General features: G+C 42.6%; 2 protein-coding genes across 3 annotated transcripts in view; one reads left to right on the top strand and one right to left on the bottom strand.

Moving 5' to 3' along the window:
* The first annotated feature begins 43 nt into the window (after nt 1–43).
* On the top strand, nt 44–11,742 carry opn8b (opsin 8, group member b). Its single transcript, XM_042709978.1, is given in 7 exon segments — nt 44–1,021; nt 4,105–4,398; nt 5,431–5,531; nt 5,534–5,713; nt 5,715–5,767; nt 6,261–6,279; nt 9,242–11,742. Coding segments are annotated over 7 exon segments (1,095 nt in total). The 5' UTR covers nt 44–951; the 3' UTR covers nt 9,620–11,742.
* A 4,689-nt stretch (nt 11,743–16,431) lies between these two features.
* mmut (methylmalonyl CoA mutase) overlaps nt 16,432–20,994 on the bottom strand; it is a 40,469-nt gene continuing 35,906 nt past the window's right edge. For both annotated transcript variants that reach the window (XM_012824756.3, XM_031582011.2), the window contains exons 12-13: nt 19,925–20,092; nt 16,432–18,795 (exon numbers count right to left, since the gene is read on the bottom strand). In XM_012824756.3, the coding sequence (XP_012680210.1) occupies nt 18,667–18,795; nt 19,925–20,092 (297 nt within the window). In that variant the 3' untranslated portion in view covers nt 16,432–18,666. The remainder of the gene's footprint in view (nt 18,796–19,924; nt 20,093–20,994) is intronic.

The following is a 20,994-nucleotide window of genomic DNA, read 5'->3' as shown; positions in this document are numbered from 1 at the left end:
CTTTTAAGTAGCCTACATGTGGGTCTACTGTCAAGAAGGAGATGCTAACATACATTTTAGAAAATTAGGGGATTCTACGTTGACAATTAAATATTAATAAATGTAATGATGGATGGATAACCTTTTTCATAAACATGGCAAAATAATTCAATTGATGGATTAGTCATTTAGACTTTTGCTATAATTAAAAAACATTTATCCCTATTTTTGTTATGTTATCTTAACTTAACTTCCTTGCTAGTCTACCTCCTTAAAGTTTTTCTTTCTCTCTATCTTTCTCTTTCACACACACACATTGTTTGCACAGTTTATTACCTTGGGAACACGAAAGTATTGCCAGTTAATGCAAAGGTATTCGATTTATTTATTTATTTAAGCCTAGGAAAACACATTGAGGAATAAGACCCTCATTTACAATGGTAATATTGCAAGGGAACACAAACATTGCACATACAAACCATCACCTTAACCCTTAGGGAACTACGTAACGTATTGTAGTCTGCTTGCTGTAATGGTCTCCAAACCCACGTTTTCATTTGGGAGGATCTCCAATTTCCCACAGTAGGCTCTGCAGACCTAAGCACGTCATTTTCTATTTAGATACAGGCGTTCAGAGTCTGAGGGTAGGGTATGTGTGGTCATTTCAGTGAAGCAGACCATCAAGATAAGGACGCAGTGTGATCATCTGAATTGGATTAAAAAGGGGAGAGTACACTCCACCTGGTCCTCTCTGCAGCAGCACTCCGTTTAAGTCAGATGTTTCTGACACAAGCTGCAAGAAAGCGGCGTCTTGAAGCTTCAGTGCGCTTCGGCTTTTTTTAGATTTCTACTTTCGACTTTTACTCATTTGACACAGTTGACAGCCTTTGGGAATTGGCTTTGCGAACTTCATCGCTGCCTTTGGATATTGTATGAACATTTGAATACACAAGGCTGTAGTAGTTATTTCTAATGGATATCTACTCATCAAAATTGTCATATCCATTGGATATCGGAGTTGGCGCTTATCTACTCATCCTTGGTATGTGCAACGTTACTATATCTAAGAGTAGTATTATTATAAATCCATAAGCATAAGATAACGCAGTAAAGGAAGTAAACATATACAACTATGCCATCTGTGAACATGGGTTAGTTCACAGGCTACATTCTTACTTTCGCGCAAATTCCCTGTTCTGGCTTCCCTGGCTAAATTGAGATGGGCAGATTGCTTTTAAATATAAGGTGTTTTATTTAAGACTGCTATTTATCAGGTTAATCAATTTGAATAACTGACATTGCCGCTCACAGCTAAAAGTAATTACCTGGTAGCTTGGTAAGAAGACAGATATAATGAGCGCTGCTGTCATAATGCACAATGCGATCATTAAGAAGAATTTTTAGCTTACAGGTTGTATGAGTACAATTTCCTACTTGCATGCAATTTCTAGGTTGACCAGATGCAAAAATACCAAATGTGGGATGAGCAGTAAGTTTGTGTGGGACAATTTGGGACATTTTTACAACGCTGAGAGGTAACCTAAAACTTTGATATTATGTCTATCTTACTGAATAAGAAACATTTGTATTATGTCTTTCGGATCGTAAACACCTATACTTTGTCTTCTAGTCGATTCCACAGCACAACAGTTAGTCCATAAAAGATACAGGCTACAACTGTTGCTATTATATGAAAGATATGATGAGCACAGTGATGTTTGTCATCCTAAAGACACACTCATTTTGCAACGTAATATGTCTTTATTGGTAGACATCCAGCATGCATCGGCCATTACAGGCTCGTCAAAGGCATCTGTCCTTAAGTAAAGCAGCAGGCATCATGCAGCTCAACCCTGCCGTATTTGAACGGCAGTGCGCACAATGGATCCAAATAGAGACCTTTAAAATAAAAATAAAGTTGGGGGGAAATTAAACACGGGTTTAAACCGAGGCTCTTACAATTGTTCTAAAAGAACGCAAAGAGTTGCCTTCTTATCTACCATAGTTGCAACGTTTGGGTGACATAACAGGATGTTCAACGCACCACCGTTTCCGTGAAAATAACGTTTAGTCGGGGCTAAATTATGCATAAAGGCATAAGGGTCTCATGTGGCGGGTAAGAGAATACGTCCATGTCTGCGGTACATTATTTCAATATGCGGGAAACTGCTGTGGAGTACAAGCGGGATACCTGGTCCCAGCTGTTGGTAGGACATCATTTGGCGAAGAGCGTTATGACACACAATCATTGCATTGCAAGCTGCGTTTTGGTGGGTTAATGGAGAGCCCTGTCGTAACAGCCATCTCCGTCACCAAAGCTGTTTTACACCATGTCCCAGTCCCTCTAGGATCTTGGGAGGGTTTGTTATATACATAATGTAAAGAGTTCTGTACTTCATATATCGGTTTCACTTCATTAAATTGCATCTCTTCGTCAGCTTTGTATCTAGATCTAGATACAAATATCCAAGAACCACAAAGAGCTGCATGTGAAGAAGATATGCCACATTCAGGTGGATCAGAGAGCCATCCATGTCCCATGGCTGAATAAGCCCTTGAAAGACCTCCAAGACCTTTGCTTCAATATCCCCTGTCCTTCTCCTAAAGAACTAAATCCACGCCTGTCCCCACCCCCCTGGAAATCGGTTTCACTTCATTAAATTGCATCTCTTCGTCAGCTTTGTATCTAGATCTAGATACAAAGCTGACGAAGAGATGCAATTTAATGAAGTGAAACCGATTTCCAGGGGGGTGGGGACAGGCGTGGATTTAGTTCTTTAGGAGAAGGACAGGGGATATTGAAGCAAAGGTCTTGGAGGTCTTTCAAGGGCTTATTCAGCCATGGGACATGGATGGCTCTCTGATCCACCTGAATGTGGCATATCTTCTTCACATGCAGCTCTTTGTGGTTCTTGGATATTTGTATCTTGGTGGTGGCCATGGTAACTTAGAGTTCCCTGTGTGTGCTCTCTGATTGACAACAGAATGTCACTTTCTCCATTCTGATCTGAACAACGGCAGAGTTTGGTGGTGAGACTGCTCTTAGCGAGTAAACAACTAAAATAATAGGGGTTTAGCTTCTTAAGGACGAACACAAACAAGGACAAACACAACTAAATTAAGTCATTAAGTAATTTAAAACGTCACCCCTGAGAATAAGCAGAACATAAATAAATCCTGCAGATACAAACACAGAATAAAAAGAAGAAGAAATGTAGATGAGGCTGGGGGAGCTGCACAAGCGGCAGCACCTCAACCATGAATGAGTCCTGAACGCCCGCGTTCGGGCGACTCGGGTTCAAATCCGACTAGGCGGTAATTTCCCGATCCCTCTCTCCATCTAATTTCCTGTCTATCTTCACTCTCTATCTGTTTAAAGGCAAAAAGCCTAAAAATAAATAATAGAAGTAGATGAGGCCGAACCCTCTTGTATTCAGCCTTATACAGCCTGTCATGTATGCATTAACGAGTAAGAATAGTGTGAAAGGTGTAGGTTTAACATTGCTGTCTACATGTCTAAACTGGGCTTTTTAAAATACAGTAAACTGAAGACGCTGGCATTCTGTGCTGGTTGAAATTAAAAGTTTTACCAACCGTCAAAGATTTACAACTGAAATGTATGCTCAGGATAACAACATGACGATGAGAAGACTTCAGCTAGGTTTGTTTTCACGGTTGTTCAAACTGTAAACAAATGATAATAATTAACAGGCAGGGCATAAATAGACACAAATAAACAGTTCTTAGAGCTATAAAAGACGTGACAGTCTGCATAAACAGTTTCCCAGCTGTTGTCTTTACAATTATCCCTCTGTCTCTCTGCCTCCCTACGTTTTCCCCCTCGTTAAACAAACACAAGTCAGAGGTAAGGGTTAAAGTCAAACCAACTCTGCCTTGCTGTGAAAGATTTACAACCACAAATCTAATGTTCAGGATATTAAGAGCTGTCCTGATGACGGAAGACTCAAGAAGAGTTTGTTTTCATTCAAACTGTAGCACAAGCAACTTATAATTATAGACAGGGCCATAAATAAATAACACTGAAAAACTATGAAGAGAAATGCATTCAAATAAAAAGCAGAATGTTCTCAATAAGCTCTCTGTCTTCCTGTCCCTCGGCCACAGCCGTTCTGTCCATCTCGGGGAACCTCCTGGTCCTCATCATGGCGGTCAAGCGCGCCTCACACATGAAGCCAGCGGAACTCCTGAGTGTCAGCCTGGCCATAACGGACCTGGGCGCCGCTGTCTCCATGTACCCGCTGGCGGCCGCCTCGGCCTGGAACCACCACTGGATCGGCGGCGACGTCACGTGCCGCTACTATGCCTTCATGGGCTTCTTCTTTGGCGTGGCCAGCCTGGCAACGCTTACCGTCATGGCTGTCATCCGCTTCATCGTGTCCACCAATCTACAGTCTCCCAGTGAGTAAGCCAGCACAGGGGCGGCCTGCGTACGGAGCTTTTGCCATGAACTGTGATGTGGCCATGAATGCATTCATACTCTACATGTTTTGTTAACATGACCTGTAGGCTCATGAGCTGTACAGAAATGGAAAAGTTGACCTTGGCAAAAGTGTGTGTGCATTATTTTCACCTGTAGAATGAAGCCTACAGGCTCAGTGAGCAGTACAAAGTTGTGCATGAGTAACAAGAAAGCTTGACAACATTGAGGCCACACAAGGGATTGACTATTTGATTCGCACCTGTGGATTCAGCTTTCTGCACATATTGTATTGTTTCTATACTTTTAAGCTTCACACAACACCTCATACCATGGGGTCTCTCCACACCATCCCTTACATTCCTAATCATCTACTTTCAGAACAGTTTGTGCAATGTTTCCAATATCACCCGCTTTTTTACAATTTACATTTAGTAATTTAGCAGACGCTTTTATCCAAGCAACGTAAAAGGGAGAGAACAATCAAGCTACGAGCAATAGATATAGAAACTGCCTTCTGTTGGATGAGTTCTGATTTATGTGTTTCTCAATATTTTGTATCCCAGCTGCATGGAGGGTATTTTGTATCCCAGTCTGCGCAATTTTCTTACCATTTGTTTAGAGGAATGCATCCTTTGGGAATGACTGAATGTCAGTAGATCTGGAAAAAGGCTACAGTTTGAAACTGAAGCTGAAGTGCACACGATAGCCTCTGGTTTTACCTCAAGGTGACCAATTTTGAGCAGAAGAGGGGAAATTACAGAGGGTGTTTGGGTCAGACCACAGTGGTTGTGAGCCCAAACATTTGAACAGTAACAATTGTATATATATATACTGTATATGTATATAAATAATATTAGTGTATGTAATAAATATATAATATATATATATATATATACTACTGTTACTGTTCAAATGTTATATATATATAATATTAGTATACCAGTAATATATAAGGTGTGTGTGCACCTTATTCCAAATCCATGTCCCGTCTTGTGATGTGTTCCCCCCAGAGGAGAGGGTGAGCAAGCGGAACGTGAAAGCTGCTGGTGGTGGGCACGTGGCTCTACGCCTGCTGTGGGCCACCTTCCCGTTCGCTGGCTGGGGGCAAGTACGGGCCGCGAGCCCTTCGGCCTGTCCTGCACGCTGGCCTGGGGCCGACATGCGGAACGTCCCCCACGGTGTCGTCCTTCGTGGTCCAGCATGTTCTCTCATGAACCTGGCCATCCGGCCATCATCATCATCTCCTGCTACGCAGGCATCGTGCTCCGCCTGCGCATGACCTTCAAGTCCGTCAAAAAACTGCAACCACATCCCCAACACTCTCAAGATGCAGAGGAGACTCATATTGTGAGAATCACATTTTTCATTTGTATTTACGTTGAGTTCCTGGGCAGATGCAGCAAAGATGACTCCCCAACACACACGCACACATAACATGTATACACACACAGCACACACACACACACAACCACAAGAGCCTCCTTCACACTGCCTTAAAAGGTACAGGAAATCACGTAGCCTAAAAATAACTCGGCTAGAAATAATTGGGCTAGAAATAATTTGATTTAGCTTAATTGAACATGCATGTAAAAGTGAAGAGAGGCGTGCTGGTTAGTCCCTGTGGCTGCCCATGCTAACACCCCACCCACCAATCCACCACCCCCCCCCCCAGCACACACACACTACACCAGTCAGAGAGGGCAGGAAGGGCAGCTCCACCTTCAATCTTCCCTACACATGGGCTCTGAAGGGGCCATAGGCGAGCATTACCATTAAAAGTAACACAGAGAAAAAGCAATGATGTTCAGTTTTTAAAAATTAATTGACACCCGTAACGCAGGTTGAGAAAAGGCTCTGCGGTGAGCGCTTTCCCCAAGCCCATTTAGACACCACACACACACACACACACACACACACACACACACACACACACACACACACACACACACACACACACACACACACACACACACACACACACACACACACACCAGCATCTTCCACATTGCGTTTTTGTAGTATGCAGAATAGCCTTTACGAGAAAAAACATGAAGAGCTACAAAATAGGCAATGAGATGACCTGAGAAAAACAACTTTATAGATTGCCTGACCATTTCAGACAGTGTTTGTAAATGACATATGGTTGACATGACTACCAACTATGTCTTTTCCCCTGTAAGACAATGCTGCTTATTTCAATTCTGACACCTTACAGACTTTGCAAGCAGTTGACCTGAGTTCAACTCCTGATCACTGCGGGTTGTCTGTGCGTTGCTTTGGATAAATATGTCTGCTAAATACCAGTCTTTTACCTTTATACCACATAACTATTTACTCATATTTACGCATATTCTTTTGCATTACACAACTCTGGTATGGTTGTCATCCTTGAGCCCTGATGATATATGAGTGAGTAAGAAGTGTACTGATTGTGTTGAAATTAGGGCTGTCAATCGATCATTTTTTTTTTACTAATTAATCGCACATTTTTAAATTATTTAATCGCGATTATTCGCGATTAGAAGTTTGTTTTTCTTCTTAAGACTAAATCTTATAAATAAACAAGTAATCACTTCAGACATCGTGTATTTTAGAAACTGTTGTTTAATTGTATTTTTTTTAACACAATGGTGCCCCTCGACGGTAAATCGTAAGAATTTCCCCTGAAGCAATTGAAATCACCTCAATCAGCCCACTGTCCTGATGGGCCGACAGTCACCGGCAACCAAATGGTAACCTTTTCACGGACTGGTCTAGTTATTTTCCTAGAGAAGTCATGGAGTGTGGGTTGGCGATCATCTAACCTGGGACTGCTTTCTGTCGGGTGCTTTGCATTAAGGTGATAACTTCAAGACGAGCTGCTTCTGTGATAGCTAAATTCAGCTTGACAAATGCTACATACAACTTTAGTTTTGTCGATTGTTCCGTCATTTTGGCTCTTAAACAGAGACTTTCCGCCCAACAATCCCTCAGCTCTCTCCATCTTCAACTACCGCAGTGGTTCTCAAACTTTGTCTGTCATTCCCCACTTTGAACAAGGGGGGCTATTCAAGCCTCACCTGTCCCTCATCGCTCCCATAAAGTGGTAGGCCAAGCCCCCTACTTACGGGCTACATTGCCCGAGGGGACACAGGTTCAAGTCTGGCCTGATCCCCACCTCTTCTCCGCCTCGCTTCCTGTCATAACTTCATGTCCTATCCAAATAAAGGCATTTAAAAAAAATATATATTTTATCGCATTTATCGCATAGATTAACGCGTTAACGCTGACAGCCGTTGCAAGAACACGTAAATTAAAAGAAAAAAAAGATTTTCCAGTTAGCACATGTGAATAATGTGAGTGCTTTTGTCATTTTTGCGATGGCTTTTGTCTTCACACAAAGAGCAAGATTTTAATATTGATACAACATACAGACTTGAGCACTATAGTAAAGTCTTGATGGAACTCCATCAAGCTTTTAATTTTTTTGGTCATGCTTTTTTTTCTTCTTTTTATCCCTTATCTACCTACACGGCAATACCCCAACTCTGTCTGTGGAATTAATTTAGAGTGCACTGTGTGCAGTGTGATGGTCTTTTGTCCTCTACTAAGACATTCCAAGGCACCATCAGTCAGAGTTTTGCCTTAAGGCTCATCCTTGGACCGGCTACGCCTTTCTACCACTTATATGAGCATGAGCGTCCATTGTTGAGCAGAAATTGATGTAATTTCCTCGCCACAGCCGGGAGGACTGCTTCAATGGACACCTTACACTTGTGTATTCTGCAGGACCATGCTATTTAATCAAACCGGTGTGTGTGCGTATTCTGCAGGACCATGCTATTTATTCATAACCAGCGTGCGTGCGTGCGTGCCTGCGTGCGTGCGTTTCTCCCACAAACTATTCCTGTGTTAGAAGAAGAGCGAATGTTCAATGCTGTAGCCAAACGACTACGCTGTGTAATTTCGAAATCAGATTTTCCCCTCTTTGTTGTGAAGACCTTCCACTACGCAAATGAAAAGATTAGACCCTTCGTGGTTATAATTACCTTTTCATGTCACACCAGCAGATATTCCTTCTCTTCTCATCATTCTCCCTTTTCTCCCCCTCTCCATTGCTCTCTCCATCTTCCACCCCTCCCCCTACTCCCCCCTTTCTCTCATCTCTCTCTCTGCATCATTCTCTTTTCTCACCCTCTCCATTGCTCTCTCCATCCTCCACCCCTCCCCCCTACTCTTCCCTACCCCTCCCTCTCCTCCACTTCCCTCTCTCCTCCACGCCTTCCCTCTCTCCTCCACTCCTTCTCTCTCTCCATCACTCCTTCCCTGAAGAGTCGACATGTCCAGTGGCTTCAGCTTCAACCCCCCTTAGCCGACAGTGCGCGTATTAGTGGAAATGAGTCTGCTTAGAGTTAATAAACACATGGTGTGACTGTGGTGTGAATCTGAATGCATCCTCATAATCACGTATAGATGTTGTACAGTTACACTTATTTACATTACAAAACGACATACAGTATGATAGATTTTCTTCATCAATGTGTGCTCCTTTAAACTCATGGCTGGGAAGTCCTTCAGATCTGTTCTCCATCAGAGATATTAAGAAAAGCATTTAGCATTGCTGAAATATGCAGTTAATGTGCTTAACGTTCTGGAGACAACTTATTGAACTTTGGACTAGAAGTGTGCGGGAAATGAAAGATAATAAGAATTGAAGTTAAGTTGTTAGTGATTGCTAGACCTTTGTTAGACCTTTCCTAAAAACATTGGCCTCACAGTGAAATGTTACTTTCAGGTTTCTAAGAGGAAGGTGACATCTAATGGTGTTCCTTCCCCCTGCAGATCGCCTTCATCATCAGCATGGGCTTCCTAGGTAGCTGGACACCCTACGGCTTGGTGAGCATGTGGTCAGTGTACCAGGACAGCGCCTCCATCCCACCACTGGTGAGCATGCTGCCCTGCCTGTTCGCCAAGACCTCCACTGTCTACAACCCCCTCATCTACTACGCCTTCAGCAAGACCTTCAAGGCGCAGGTGAGGCAGATGTGCTGCCTGTGTGGGCGGCCCACCGCCTGCCATCCCACCAAGGGCGACAAGGTCACCAACACCATTTACACGGTGCGTGAGTTACGGAAGCCCTCAGAGCCCCAGCCACAGCCCCGCCTGGAGCCCAGCATGGAGGAACAGGTGGAGGAACGGCTGCCCCTGGAGTACAAATAGCGTTTTGGGGATAGTGGTGTTAGGGCCAGCCACCCGGAGGCGAGAGCAAGACAGAAGCCTAGGGCTGGATTAGCAGAACAGGAGAGGGGGCAAAAAATAAATGTGTATTGACATGGAAAGCTTTTCAAATGATCTCCACAGGGGAGTTTCTTTTCTTTCTCTCAGTCCTGTGAAAAGCTGTGAAAAATGGTGTATGAAGTATGAAGTGTATGAAGGACATCTGGATCATTTCTGTTTGTGTGTTTTTTCCATTAATGAGGCCTGCAGCTTTACAAAGGCAGGTGTCCTAGACATGAGGGCAGTTACATCCTAACAGAGGCTTCCTTTGAATGTGAGGGGTAATCAATGACCTTTGGGTCAGTAATTGACAGCAAGGTTGCTGTTGTGTGACACTGCATGCATCCAAAGACTTTTGGGAAGTTAGTGAAGAATATGGTTTCCATAGTTTCATGGGTGACATTGTAAGGTCCAGTTTACACAGATAGAGTCTTTTTCCCCAAAGAATAAGTGCCTAAGTTGAGTGCAGACAGCCTCCTGATGTTGGGCAGAATCTATCTGGAGAGAATTGCCAGCCCAGGAGGTCGAAGCAAGGAGAGAGAGTAGGAGAACAGGGAAAGCACAAGAGGAAAAAAGAGAGAGACTTTTAGGGAATGGAGGGAAAATGGGCAGGACAATCAATCCTACCATAGAAAATGTAGCTACTTTTTGTTTTTGCTTCACAACTTCTCTTCATCAAAGAATCACAATATGACAATATTATTTTTTATTTATTTATTAGATGACTTTATAAACAGGGTGGTACTTTGTTTTGATGCAACGTTATGTAATGGTAAAAAAAAGTGTTTCAAAATACAAATACTTGACAATGTCACTAAATCTAAACTACATCTTGTGATGCTGACCATAACCTAACCTTAACCATACATCCCTCAAAGACCCTTTGATTTGGATTTATAATTATTCATTTTCATTCATTCATTTTGTAAACACAAAGACCCTTTGTTTTGAATTCATAATTATGGTCAGAGTCAAGAGATGGTTTGTTGATTAAAATTAAGTCTTAACAAATACATCCTAACTGGATCGGTTGTGGCCCAGATGGTTGCTGACTCTGGGACACATCCAGCCCTGATTTGGCGCTAATCCCCTGGATTGTAGATTATTGCTCGCAAGCTTTTGTTATATTTTGGTGAGTATTGCTCTGTGTGACAGTATGAGTCATATGAATAAACCTGGGTAAAACTTTATTTAAACCCTGCTTCATAACACTGACAGCCATGTCATAAAGTTGCCAGACGCCCTGTCCTGTCATCATGACAGGTGATGTCCAATGACTTGACTGTGTCGGGTTACTGATTATCGATAACTGTTATGACAGCTCTCAAGATTTGAGATGTAATAACAGCTCATGTCATATGCCACTAAGCTGTCATAACATTATACTGTCATGAAATGTACTGAATATATGGTGACATGACACTGTTCCGTCCCTGAACACTTACTATTATAATTACTTGTGACAGCATAAGACATGTGCTATGACATGGTTATGTCAGTCTTGTAAAGCAGGGTTCAAGCAAAGTGTTACCCAAATCACATTAGCAGCGTCTCATAAATCAAGAGGATAGATGAGACTAGGAGCATGTCTTGCTCTCTCACATTTGAGGAAACAAGCATGGCGAAACTGAATGTTCAATATAACACTGAGTTCTCCAACCATCAAATCTTGCCGCAGTCTGTTTATGTCAAATGCAGTTTATTTCTTTAAACTGAGGTGTACTTTGTGCCCTCAAAGCAAAGCCATAAAATTGGTAGTTCAATTTCGAAGGAGTATTTTATCTATACTCACCGCAGTCAACGTCATCTGTCATTGTTGGTGAAACATGAGTTTTGTTTTACAAAATTTGTTTCCTTTACGTTACAAATTCAGATGGATTGCACAACTACTTCATGATACAGCTACCTCTTGGCTGTAAATTATTTATTTTTTTAAATAAAAAAAATAATCCATCTGACCCACTCATAACTCATGTTTCATGGAAATTAATTATTTAACCTCAGATCACTATTATATTCATGTACTGATCCCCAATATTTGGATTGCCGTCTCATTGGGTTTGGTGAATGAATTGAAGTAACTTCATTTATTATTTTTTTTTAATTCCGCGTGGACGTTTCAGGCCTTCAGCCTGCTTTTCTGGCAGTCATGTCAACACATTGTTTTCTTTATGTTCAGCACTAATAGTGATAGTAATCATTCTATGCATTTGGGTGGATTTTATTTCTGTTTGTGGTTATGGTGTGTGCCATTTTTGGTCAATAGATGTGGCTGACAGTGAGATGTTTATGGCCTATTGCTCTGAGTAATTGTTGCCTCGCTTACAGTATTAGCTCTGACACGATTCATTTTTAAAATCATCTCTCCAGTTATACATCCGGCTGAATTAAGTAATAATGCATGCTACCTGTGTGTTATTATGGTAAGTGGCAGAGATTCATCTATGATGTGGCAGTGCTCATGGCAATGTATACCCATTGCTGTGCATAGTTGTTGCCTGTGTAGTTGTTATACAAAGTGCAACCCTCCCCCCACGAACACTGCTTAACCTGCTGCTCTGCAAGCTGATCAAAGCCAAGGGTTGCCAACTGTCTTGGCAAGAGAAGGAGCACCCCATCCAAAGTGTCAGCAGGTGACACATTGCAGTCAGTTAAAGAAATCATGATAAGACGGTGTGCAACCTGGAAAGGCATCCGGGTTGCAAACAGTGTGGTACTTTTCTGCTCACACGTGGCCCTTTCTGCTCACACGTGGCCCTTTCCTGTAAACACATTTCCTTTAGTTTACTTTCGACAAGATGCCAAAGTCCTGAGAATGAACAGCAGAGCTATGAACATGAAGTATTTTTTTATCTATCAGTATTATCTGAAATCTGCACAATTCAATGCATACCTGCAAAAACCCTACAGCTTTTACTCTCACCATATAAGTAAATATTGAGGTTTTCATATCTTGTTCTTGTTTATCTTGTTCTTCTGTGTTTTTGCCCTTTATGTTGCATTTTTCTTTATTAATAGTTGTTTCATTGGATTACAGGCCAGGAGCTAGACTATATGAAGGGCTCAAAAGCCTTCTCTTCAGACAATAGTAAATATATCATTTAGATTTAAAGGTGAGGTTAACGGTTATAATCCAATACTCTTTTTGTTAAATTCAGCAACTGTTTTTCTCACTGTCCTTTAGCTGTCTGGGCCATACACTATTCCAGCTAATCAATACTTGGCTTCTGGACCACCAAAGGGAGGGGTGTAATTTGATTGGCTGTTAAACTCAAACATCAACAACCTTTCGCCAGAATCGGGGACTGTATATTTAATGATCAGTGAGAAAGGTGTTTAATCTCTGCTGAGTTGAGGTTTGTGAGGTTTTGACTTCAGGATGTAATGTCACTTTTGAACAGGAAGTCAAGCAGTTATTTTGAGCACTCTTATTGCAAGTGCCAAAGCTCCCAAATTGGATTACTATAACTGAACGGATTTGGCATGTGTAAAGTTCCATGAATGCATTGGTCATAGTATTGCCATGGTCATAGTATTGAAGGATTGAAGTTGTCCAAAAGAACTCTAATATAAAATCCTATTTTGTCTAAGTTCTTTGCTTTCAATGTCTTTGAGTTCACTAACGTTGGAATGTGTCTTGTGTTTCACAGGGTTGTTTAAGGAAACGGGTATGTTCTTAGCCTTGTCTCCCCTGAAAGTTTAACATTTTGTAATTCTATTATAAAACATTTCAAATGAATAAATGTGTGTTTCCCCATCCATAGTTTACTAGAATGTTCACCATCATATAAACATACTCAGGATTGTTGGCTTTTTAATTGGTAGTATGTGGTATGAAGACATACTCGTGTGCATTGAGAAACTTGATGCCTCACTGGAGAACTGTGTCGAAAGTGACACTATTCAGATAAACGTTACTGGCAAAACTATTTTTGTTGTGATCAACATGTGCGTTCTGTGTGTTTTAGCAGGTCCAATATTGTACAAATGTTGAATGAACAGAAGTGGCATATTGTTACGGTGTTGCGTTCTGACCCAGTAGGGCACATCAGGCTTGCATGGATTTAGAGAAAATCGCCGGTACTTTCAATCTGGTTCTCCCCATGTCTGTCGAATGTGCTGTTCCAGCGTGTACCAATTTATCCAGACATTTGTAGATAGTGCCAGAACATGATGCGCTACTGTGAACTCTTAATTCTCTTTTGAAAGTAAGTTCCAGTCTTTTCCACATGGTGTGTCCACAAATCTGTGTTTGCAAAATTCCAGTGTGATGTCTGCATCGACCGAAACGTGAATGTCTAATTTGCCGTAAACAAATAAAAACGGTGGATAAACCCCTTGGGTTCCTTGGTGATGTTTGCTTGGAAGTCAATATATCTGGTTAAAACATGTTTTTGTGGATTTTACAGCAAACCAACATACTATTAACCCGTGTGACTAACATGTCTCCTGGTCCTCTGTAGAATGACAAACAAGGAGGCTGTTAAATTATATTGATACTCTAACACAGAGCAACACAGTGTGGACTTTAGACTCATAATTTAATGACTTGAGACTCTCTATACACACGTGAAACAACCTTTGATGAAACATTTTACGTCATTGTATACCGATTTTGACAATGTACAGCCCTACATTTGTACCGTGACAATGGTGACAGAAAAGCTTTTCAAAGTGAAATCACTGTATGCTTCTTGCTTTACAGTAGGCTTGCGGGCTTTTACACGTCAATTATTTTTTTCAAAGCCATTTTTTGTTCCACGCAGAGGTTGTATTTGACTGAGCGCAACAATACCCTCCACCCCCTATTCTAACGAATTCTTGGATTCTGAGTGACTGTAGAGATATTCAATTTTATAAATTTGTTGTCAACAGTTTATCGTTAGCTCTGAAGTATGGCGTCAGTTTAGTGCCAAAACTCACACATGCGAGGAAACGTCTATTCGAGTGAATTTCAGGTTTTCGCAAGCGTGAATTTCTTCTGCGCACTCAATTTTAGCAGCCGCGAGAAGAAATTCAACAACTGCGAGCGCAGAGACTGACATACTCTCTCGCGAAAACTTGGTCTGCTCGCTCGAATTCATCATACGCTCTCGCGAAAACTTTATCTGCTCGCTCGAAAGTATGACTTTTGGCAGTGTGTGGGCGGTTTTGGCAGTGTGTGGGCGGGAACCAAAGGAGAACGGGCTCTTTTCTGATTGGTCTTGCTTTGACAGCAGGAGAGTCATATTCACGACAACCGTTTACCAAACTCTGTTAAGTAGCTACATATGTCTTTGTATGGTGAAGACTGATATTTAACGACATTTTGAATAAATACTAGTGGTGATTGTAGCATTTGACCCACGATCACTTTATTTATTCCTGGAAAAAGAGTCAGTTCTTGTGACATAGTCGCTGTTATGCCAGTAGGTAACATATCTAGCTACTAGCTAGCTTTAGATTCCTGCGCTAGCAAGAAGCCTTTGCTTGCTAACTGTTGAAGCTAGCTCTTGCTGCTGAGTTTTCAAAGTTGACTTCAGTGTTTTAATGTAATTTATTCCATGGTCCGGGTGTTTTCACTGCTTTTAACTGCTAGCTACAACAGGTAGCAGGCAAAGGCTTCTTGCTAGCGCAGGAATCTTCTGAGGCAGTCAGCGGAGCTCTAGAATCTTAGATCAGTAGTAGACTAGCTAGCAGCTAAACAATACAATTTAATAACATGAGAGGACAAGTCACGTTCGCAATTGCAAGTTCTAACTGTAAGAATGATGAACACATTCAATAGAATGAACTTTGTGACTGAAATTACTGTTGTTTACTGTGTAGTGCTCAACACTTAATACTAGCAGCAAGCTTAAAGATAGCTAGTAGCTAACTATGTTACCTACTGGCAGATAACATCGACTGTCACGAGAACTGACTCTTTTTCCTGGAATAAATAAAGTGATCGTGGGTCAAATGCCACAATCACCACTAGTATTTAATCAAAACAGCTTTAATGGGTGCCGTTACTTCGGTTTGTCATTAAATATCAGTTTTCATATGTAGCTAAACAGTTGTGATCGTGATCGTGGGTCAAATGCTACAATCACCACTAGTATTTATTCAAAACGTGTTTAATGGGTACCGTTACTTCGGTTCGTCGTTAAATATCAGTCTTCACCATACAAAGACATATGTAGCTACTTAACGGAGTTTGGTAAACGGTTGTCGTGAATATGACTCTCCTGCTGTCAAAGCAAGACCAATCAGAAAAGAGCCCGTTCTCCTTTGGTTCCCGCCCACACACTGCCAAAACCGCCCACACACTGCCAAAAGTCATACTTTCGAGCGAGCAGATAAAGTTTTCGTGAGAGCGTATGATAAATTCGAGCGAGCAGACCAAGTTTTCACGAGAGAGTATGTCAGTCTCTGCGCTCGCAGTTGTTGAATTTCCTCTCGCGGCTGCTAAAATTGAGTGCGCAGAAGAAATTCACGCTTGCGAAAACCTGAAATTCACTCGAATAGACGTTTCCTCGCATGTGTGAGATTTGGCACTAAACTGACGCCATACTGAAGTTATGCAGTGTTTGGAACTGGTGCAACATTCTTTTTCAGACTACCACGCGCTCCACCTCTCCTATTTATACAGGCCACTGAGTGGCAAAGCACCGAACTTGCTAATCTGAGAGTCAAGTTACAATAAATATTTGAAAGAATTATGATGTTCACATGAAATACGGGCTTTCTTCTATCCACAGTCATACATTTCAAATAACCACAGGCCTTTTGTCTTTTTTCCTTGTGTTCAAATATTTATTCAGATGCATTTTAAGTCATGAAAACAAGACACCTTTGATTTTTTTTTTTTTACAATCTACTCAAAAGTTTTCTCTCACCATCTCTAAATTGGAGTTTTCTTGATATCTCACACTACCAGTGATATTGAATACATTTTAATACAAAGGAAAAAACTTAAACAATCAAATCATGTGGAAAGTTGAGGTGATTAATAATTTCCCTCCTGCAAAGTGAATGAATCATTAACTGATCTGACCAAATCACACACAAACACAGAGAGAGACACACACAGGCTCCAAACCCTTTGAAACCCTCTCTCCCTTCTTCTAAAAAGATTGCCCTCCACATAGTCACACGTAGTCAGAACAGACTCCTTAGGTCTCGCCTAAGAATGAGGAAAATGGAGCCCAGTAGCAAGACTGCTCATGAAGATTCACTAATTTACACAAAATATAGAGCAGACACTCTCCATCTTACTAACACTCCTCTCTCCTTTGAGATGGACAACCTACTTGGGCAGTTAAGTTAAGAAAATAAGGGTCTTTAAAGAAGCTATTATTCTTAACAGTGCATTGTCAGAATACCAATGTTTGTTTCTCCATTAGCTTGTCAATGTGTCTTGATCTTACGGCTTTGTCTGACTTGAGCAACCCTGGCTTTGCCATTCTATCGCAAATCGATACCATAAAGGTTGTTGTAGACAAGTCACATCGATGGGGGTGGGTCTAAGAGCTTTTCAAAGACAGTACAGCACAGGTGGTCAGTAATATTGAAGTCTTAAGTTGTTATTTGATTGATCTTAAATCCCCAAAAGATTCCTTTTTCCTCAATAGTCAGCCACTAAAGATATGTCCCGACATGACCCTTCCGATGTGTCAGGCAGGAGAGTGAGAGAGAAGTGGCAGGTTAGGAAAAAGGCACTGGGAACACTGACACTCCTGACAGCTATCAACATGAGAGGAGTTAGTGCTATTCTAAATAGTTAAACACAAAACACATTAGGGAGGTTGATGCTGAAAGCGGTCGGACTAGACCTGGTGTGGTTCTGGCCTGACACAGATCAGACCCAGATGTTTTAATAGGTGGCGGAAGCCATTGGGTCATGAGGTTCTGAAGAGGAGATGATGGAGGAGGAAGACGAAGACGAAGAAGAAGAAGAAAGGGGGAAAAGTAGTCAATGAATATGACTGACTGAGGCCAGGTCTTGTACAAACAGGACATCAGACTCAGCTGTGGTGTGGGACATCACTGTATTATAAACAGGACATCAGACTCAGCTGTGGTGTGGGACATCACTGTATTATCTTTCCAGGGGTTCCCACAAAGGGGGGCGAGGCACACAGACAAGGAGGAGGAAGAGAGAGAGAGAGAGAGAGAGAGAGAGCGAGCAAGAGAGAGTGTGAGAGAGTTTAAGAAAGTGTGGGGGGGGTCAGAGATGGGAGGGAGGGGGGGCAGACAAACACAAAGCACACAAGTGAGGCAGTTGGTGAGTCAGCCAGACAACGAGCCGGAGGGGAGAGGAAAAGAGAGAGAAAGGAAAGGTGAAAGAGAGGGTGACAGAGCGAGGGAGACGGATAGAGAGAATTGCCTCTCGTTATTACTCACGGCTTTCACCCGCCATTCCCTTCCCCAGACGAGTGGACACACACACAGACATAAGCCAGGAATCACAGGACACAACGACTCCGCGGGGCACTGGTCGTCTCTGCCTAGCCTCCACACAATGATAAAGCGCAGACTCAATTCTTTTTTTAATCTGACCAAAGCAACTCTCTTTCTCCGCAGCGACTGCCCCACTAAACCCACGGCAGAGGGCACCTTCTTATGATCTTATGATCATCATCTGATCTTATGTCAAGTTGCTGTACAAGAAATGTTTTGTTGTGGAGCTGAAGAGAACTGGCCTTAAAGACATGTCTAATTTTGACATCAAACACAGAAAATCCTCAACTGTATCAAAAAGCACTTTCAAGCATAATATTAAGAATTACAAAGAGCAACACCGAGTCTTCATGTATGAGAGAGTTTAGAACAAACAGCATATTCAGTGTATCCTCATGATGACTACAGAGTGTGGATTTGGATCAGTGGAAAGAAGAAAGTTTACAGCAGCCTCAGTATTACTGTTTCATCCCCTGATGTTACATACAAAAAACTCAAACTTTTCCCTAAACACTCGTGTTAAAAGGCCACAGCAAATTCCACCCGTTTAAAAATAGCCCGCTTGTTTACATGGCCTGTCGGTTCTTCTCCAGACTTTTCTCGATGCTGTCGACGACCTCCACAGCTGCCTGCGGGATTCTGGTTCCCGGCCCGAAGATGCAGCACACCCCACTCTCGTACAGGAATTCATAGTCCTAGAGAGAGAGAGAGAGCGAGAAGAATAGGAGCGACAGACAGACAGACAGAGACAGACAGACAGATAGACAGATAGAGACATAGAGAGAGAGAAAAGGTACAAGTTAGAGCTAATGTGGCCAGTACAGTGTATATTTCCTCCTGTTCTCATTCACAGTGAGCTTAGGTCAGTCTTGGTCGCATTGTGTAAGAGGGAATGGCTCTCGTGTCCTCATCCCACCCCTGTAATAGTACGCATATAGATGTAATGACAGCCATCTGGGATGACCATGACATGAATCCTTGGCAGATTTCACATAACATAAGCATAATGGGGGGGGGGGGCAGAGTGGCACACGGTCACGGCCCACAGATTCCGCGTGTGGAGTCTTGATTATTGAGTGTTAGTAGGATGTGTGGAGACACCGACGGAGAGGTGCTAACCTCTGTTTGGCTTTGTGATGGGTGCTGCTTCACAAACTGATTGAGGGCTCATGGGAGGTACAACATCCCACAAATCTTCTAGTTTACCAACATAAATAAAAAGGTCATTTGGAGCTCAGGAGAGAATAAACCCAGTGGATTTCAAGCTGGGAAAACACTGTTTCTGAACGGTGCTGTTGAGCGTTTCACTTGTACATTACAACTCAGTTAAAGGGTGGCTCTAAGAAGGCATCTCGCCCGTCACCGTGGAAACTTCCTCTCCACATCGCATCACTAAACAATGCATATGACTGAGTGGCCTCTCTACTTCCCAAGATGGATTGCCAGAAGCTGTGTCTCAAACACTAAGGGGACAATAAGTACAGCGATTCTGCATCGTTCTAGTTAACACCTCTCCGCCAGTGTCCACACATCCTGCCTTCCTACAAACACTCAATAATCAAGACTCCACGCTATGGGTCTGTGGGTCGTGACCGTGTGCCACCCCCACCCCCCATTATGCTTATGTTAAATCTGCCTAGGATTCGGGTCATTGTCATGGATAGATAAAGAGAGAGAGAGAGAGAGAGAGAGAGAGAGAGAGAGAGAGAGATACAGAGACAGATCAGGGGGTGTTGGTGGAGGACAAGGATGGGAGAGCGATAATGCACACTTGACTGGGCAGGCTGGGAGGGTGATGAGAATGAGAAGTGGGGATGGGGTTACCTGGGGTGGGATGACTCCGCCGCAGATGACCAGGATGTCCGGGCGGCCCATGTTCCTCAGCTCCTTGATGAGCTCGGGGACGAGGGTCTTGTGCCCAGCCGCCAGCGTGCTGACCCCGACACAGTGCACATCAGCGTCCACTGCCTGCTGCGCCACCTCCAAGGGCGTCTGTCGCCACGGCAACAATACGAGGCCAGCAAACAGATCCCAGGGTCCAGAGCAGAGAGCAGACGTGTCCAGACGAGTCGAGCAGGAGAAGACGAGGAGAGAATATAAAAGAGGGAGCGAGAGAATGATGGAGGAAGGGAGGGATGGAGAGAGAGACAGACAAAAAGAAAGACAGAATGAGAGGAAGAGAGATGGAAAAAGAAACAGGAAAGGAAGAGAGAAAAACGGATAAAGAGAGATAAAGTGAAAATAAATTGGATGTGGGGAGAGTGAGAGGGAGAGACAGAAAGGGAGATATTGGTGAGATTGCCAGTCGCATGCGAGTTAAGCTGCAAACAAACAGACTGAAATGTCTTGCTTGATCTTGCTTGTTCCTGCGCGTGGCTGCTGTAGATACTAGGGCTGCCAGATTCCCATGCAGGTGGCATTAGAGATAGATACAGTGGGGAAAATAAGTATTTGAACCCCTGCCGATTTTGCAAGTTTGGCCACTTGCAAAGAAATGTGTGACTATAATTGTAGTAGTAGCTGTATTTTAACAGTGAGAAACAGAATATCAACAAAAAAATCCAGAAAACTGCATTTTATAACATTTATGACTTAATTTGCATTTGATGCAGAAAATAAGTATTTGAACCCCTAGCAAAACATGACTTAGTACTTGGTGGAATAACCCTTGTTGGCAAGCACAGACGTCAGACTTTTCTTGTAGTTGGTCACCAGGTTTACACACATCGCAGGAGGGATTTTGGTCCACTCCTCTTTGCAGATCCTCTCCAAATCCTTAAGGTTGCGTTTTCAATGGGAGGGAATGAGGGAATGAGGTTCAAGCCCAATATTCCACGTTACATGGCCCCATCCATAGTCCCCTCGATGCGGTGGAGTCGTCCTGTACCCTTGGC

This window comes from Clupea harengus, chromosome 15, assembly GCF_900700415.2.
Source record: "Clupea harengus chromosome 15, Ch_v2.0.2, whole genome shotgun sequence".
NCBI classification, from domain to species: domain Eukaryota; kingdom Metazoa; phylum Chordata; class Actinopteri; order Clupeiformes; family Clupeidae; genus Clupea; species Clupea harengus.
This window is presented reverse-complemented; position numbering and strand designations above follow the sequence as displayed.